The following is a 2,500-nucleotide window of genomic DNA, read 5'->3' on the forward strand; positions in this document are numbered from 1 at the left end:
CCTTAGAAACGTACTGTTTATTTTTCCTTTCTGCTGCCATGCTCGTTTGTGTTTATGAGCGCGTAGATCAATATCTCTTAACTTATGGGGTGCAGAATAAAAGCAAGATAAATGTATGATCTATTTCTAAACACACATGTTTGCTAGTTTGTTTACCCGTATGTGTGTCTGTCAGCAGGCTTGCTCACAATCAATCGGAGAGTAACCTCAATGAGACCCAGCGCAGACTGACTTCACGCATTGGAGACCTGCAGAAGGTCCAGGAGAGGAATAAGATGCTGGATGAAAAAAATGGTGTGTAAGCATGAGGCACGTGCGAATGAACGTTCACCTGTTGAATTATTAAGTATGTTGAACAGTAGGAATTGTAATCTGATACGTATATATATTAGAGAATGAGAAATAAAGTGTATGAGAGAGGAAGTTCTTGAATCGATCTCTAAAGCCAAAGGATCTTTATCTTGTGTGTGTGTGTGTGTGTGTACGTGTGTGTGTGTGTGTACGTGTGTGTGTGTGTGTGTGTGTGTGTGTGTGTCTGTACTTGTTTTTGTGTGTGTGTGTGTGTGTGTGTGTGTCTGTCTGCACGTGTTTTTGTGTGTGTGTGTGTGTGTGTGTGTGTGTACGTGTGTACGTGTGTACGTGTGTGTGTGTGTGTGTGTCTGTATGTGTTTTTGTGTGTGTAGACTCATTGTTGAGGCAGCTGTCTGGTATGAGGGAGGACATGAGCTCTCTGCAGGGCTCCGTGTCAGACCTGCAGCAGCAGAAACTCTCCCTGCAGGAGCTGTTGGAGAAGAGAGGCCTGCAGCTCTCAATGACTAACTCCCAGCTGGATGACAATGTGAGAAGCATACTCTCTTACTTACTTACATATACACAGACATGTGAGAAGCATACTCTCTAACTTACTTACATATACACAGACATGTGTATTTTCACACACAGACCCCCTACACTTGGATGACCACTTCCACATAGTGAGGATGTGGGCGGTAAACCATGCTCTGTTTTCCTTATGTTTTAGGAGCGGGTCATCAGAAGCCTGAAGATCAACACAGAGGAACTAGAGACAACTATTAGGTAATGTGCTCGGTTATAGTTCAGTGAAGGACATCACATAGACATTCTAACGTCTCAGCAGCTGTGAGAACAACCGAAACATGATGTGATGTTTTCTCACCCCCCAGAATGTTGTCTTCACCATGGAGGTAGATTGTTAAGTCTCTATCTTTGCCCCCTACCTTACCTCCAGACTCCAAACTCCAGCTCTAAACTTGAACTCTTACCCTCTTTCCAGATAGCCACTGACTTCTGGGGCCTACAGAGTCAGTTGTTATCTCAGTCACAGACGCCCTATAGGCTCCAAAGCAGTAGCATTGTGGCCTGGGTGTACTCTCTACGTGCTTTGTTAAAGGGCTGTAGTGAGTGTATCCTCCCAAATCATTTACCCTATAGATATACAGCCGCGGAAAAAATTAAGAGACCACTTCAAAATTATCAGTTTCTCTGGTTTTACTATTTATTGGTATGTGTTAAAGTAAAATGTACATTTTTGTTTTATTCTATAACCTACTGGCAACATTCCTACCAAATTTCAAATAAAAATATTGTCATTTAGATCATTTATTTGCAGAAAAATGACAATTGGTCAAAATAGCAAAAAAGATGCAGTGTCTTCAGATCTCGAATAATGCAAAGAAAACAAGCTCATATTCATTTTTAAACTACACAATACTAATGCTTACACTTAGGAAGAGTTCAGAAATCAATATTTGGTGGAATAACCTTGATTTAAAATCACAACTTTCATGTGTGTTGGCATGCTCTCCACCAGTCTTTCACATTGCCGTTGGGTGACTTTATACTACTCCTGGCGCAAGAATTCAAGCAGCTCGGCTTCTTTTCATGGCTTGTGACCATCCATCTTCCTCTTGATCACATTTCAGAGTTTTTTTTATGGGATTCAGGTCTCGAAATTGGGCTGGCCATGACAGGGTCCTGATCTGGTGATACTCCATCCACACCTTTACTGGCCTGGCTGTGTGGCATGGAGCATTGCCCTGCTGGAAAAAACACTTCTCAGAGTTGGGGAACATTGTCAGAGCAAAAGGAAGCAAGTTTTTCTTCCGGGACAACGTTGTACTTTGCCTGGCTGAGGTTTGTAAAAGACCATAAGGGTTGAAAAAGCGGACTGGAGGTTCTTCTAAGTTCGTCTTCTCTGATGAGTCCGATTTCACAGTAGGTGCAAGACTCTCTGGCTTGTAGGCCTCTCCAGGTCTCCGTCTAACCATCAGACGACCATGTGTTGGGCAAAGCTGAAAATTGGACTCATCAGAGAAGACGAACTAGAAGACCCTCCAGTCCGCTTTTTTCAATCCTTATGGTCTTTTACAAACCTCTGCCAGGCAAAGTACAACGTTGTCCCGGAAGAAAAACTTGCTTCCTTTAGCTCTGACAATGTTCCCCAACTCTGAGAAATGTTTTTTCCAGCAGGGCAATGCTC

General features: G+C 42.8%; 1 protein-coding gene across 1 annotated transcript in view; it reads left to right on the top strand.

The window, feature by feature from the left end:
- The window catches only part of tsga10 (testis specific, 10), a gene marked incomplete at both ends in the record, with an annotated part of 12,640 nt that overhangs the window by 5,031 nt on the left and 5,109 nt on the right, over positions 1-2,500 (top strand). The window contains 4 exons of the mRNA XM_080835317.1: positions 179-294; positions 684-838; positions 1,022-1,077; positions 1,185-1,205. Of these exons, the coding sequence (XP_080691443.1) occupies positions 179-294; positions 684-838; positions 1,022-1,077; positions 1,185-1,205 (348 nt within the window). The remainder of the gene's footprint in view (positions 1-178; positions 295-683; positions 839-1,021; positions 1,078-1,184; positions 1,206-2,500) is intronic.

Source organism: Sprattus sprattus (assembly GCF_963457725.1).
Source record: "Sprattus sprattus genome assembly, chromosome: 3".
Lineage (NCBI taxonomy): Eukaryota > Metazoa > Chordata > Actinopteri > Clupeiformes > Clupeidae > Sprattus > Sprattus sprattus.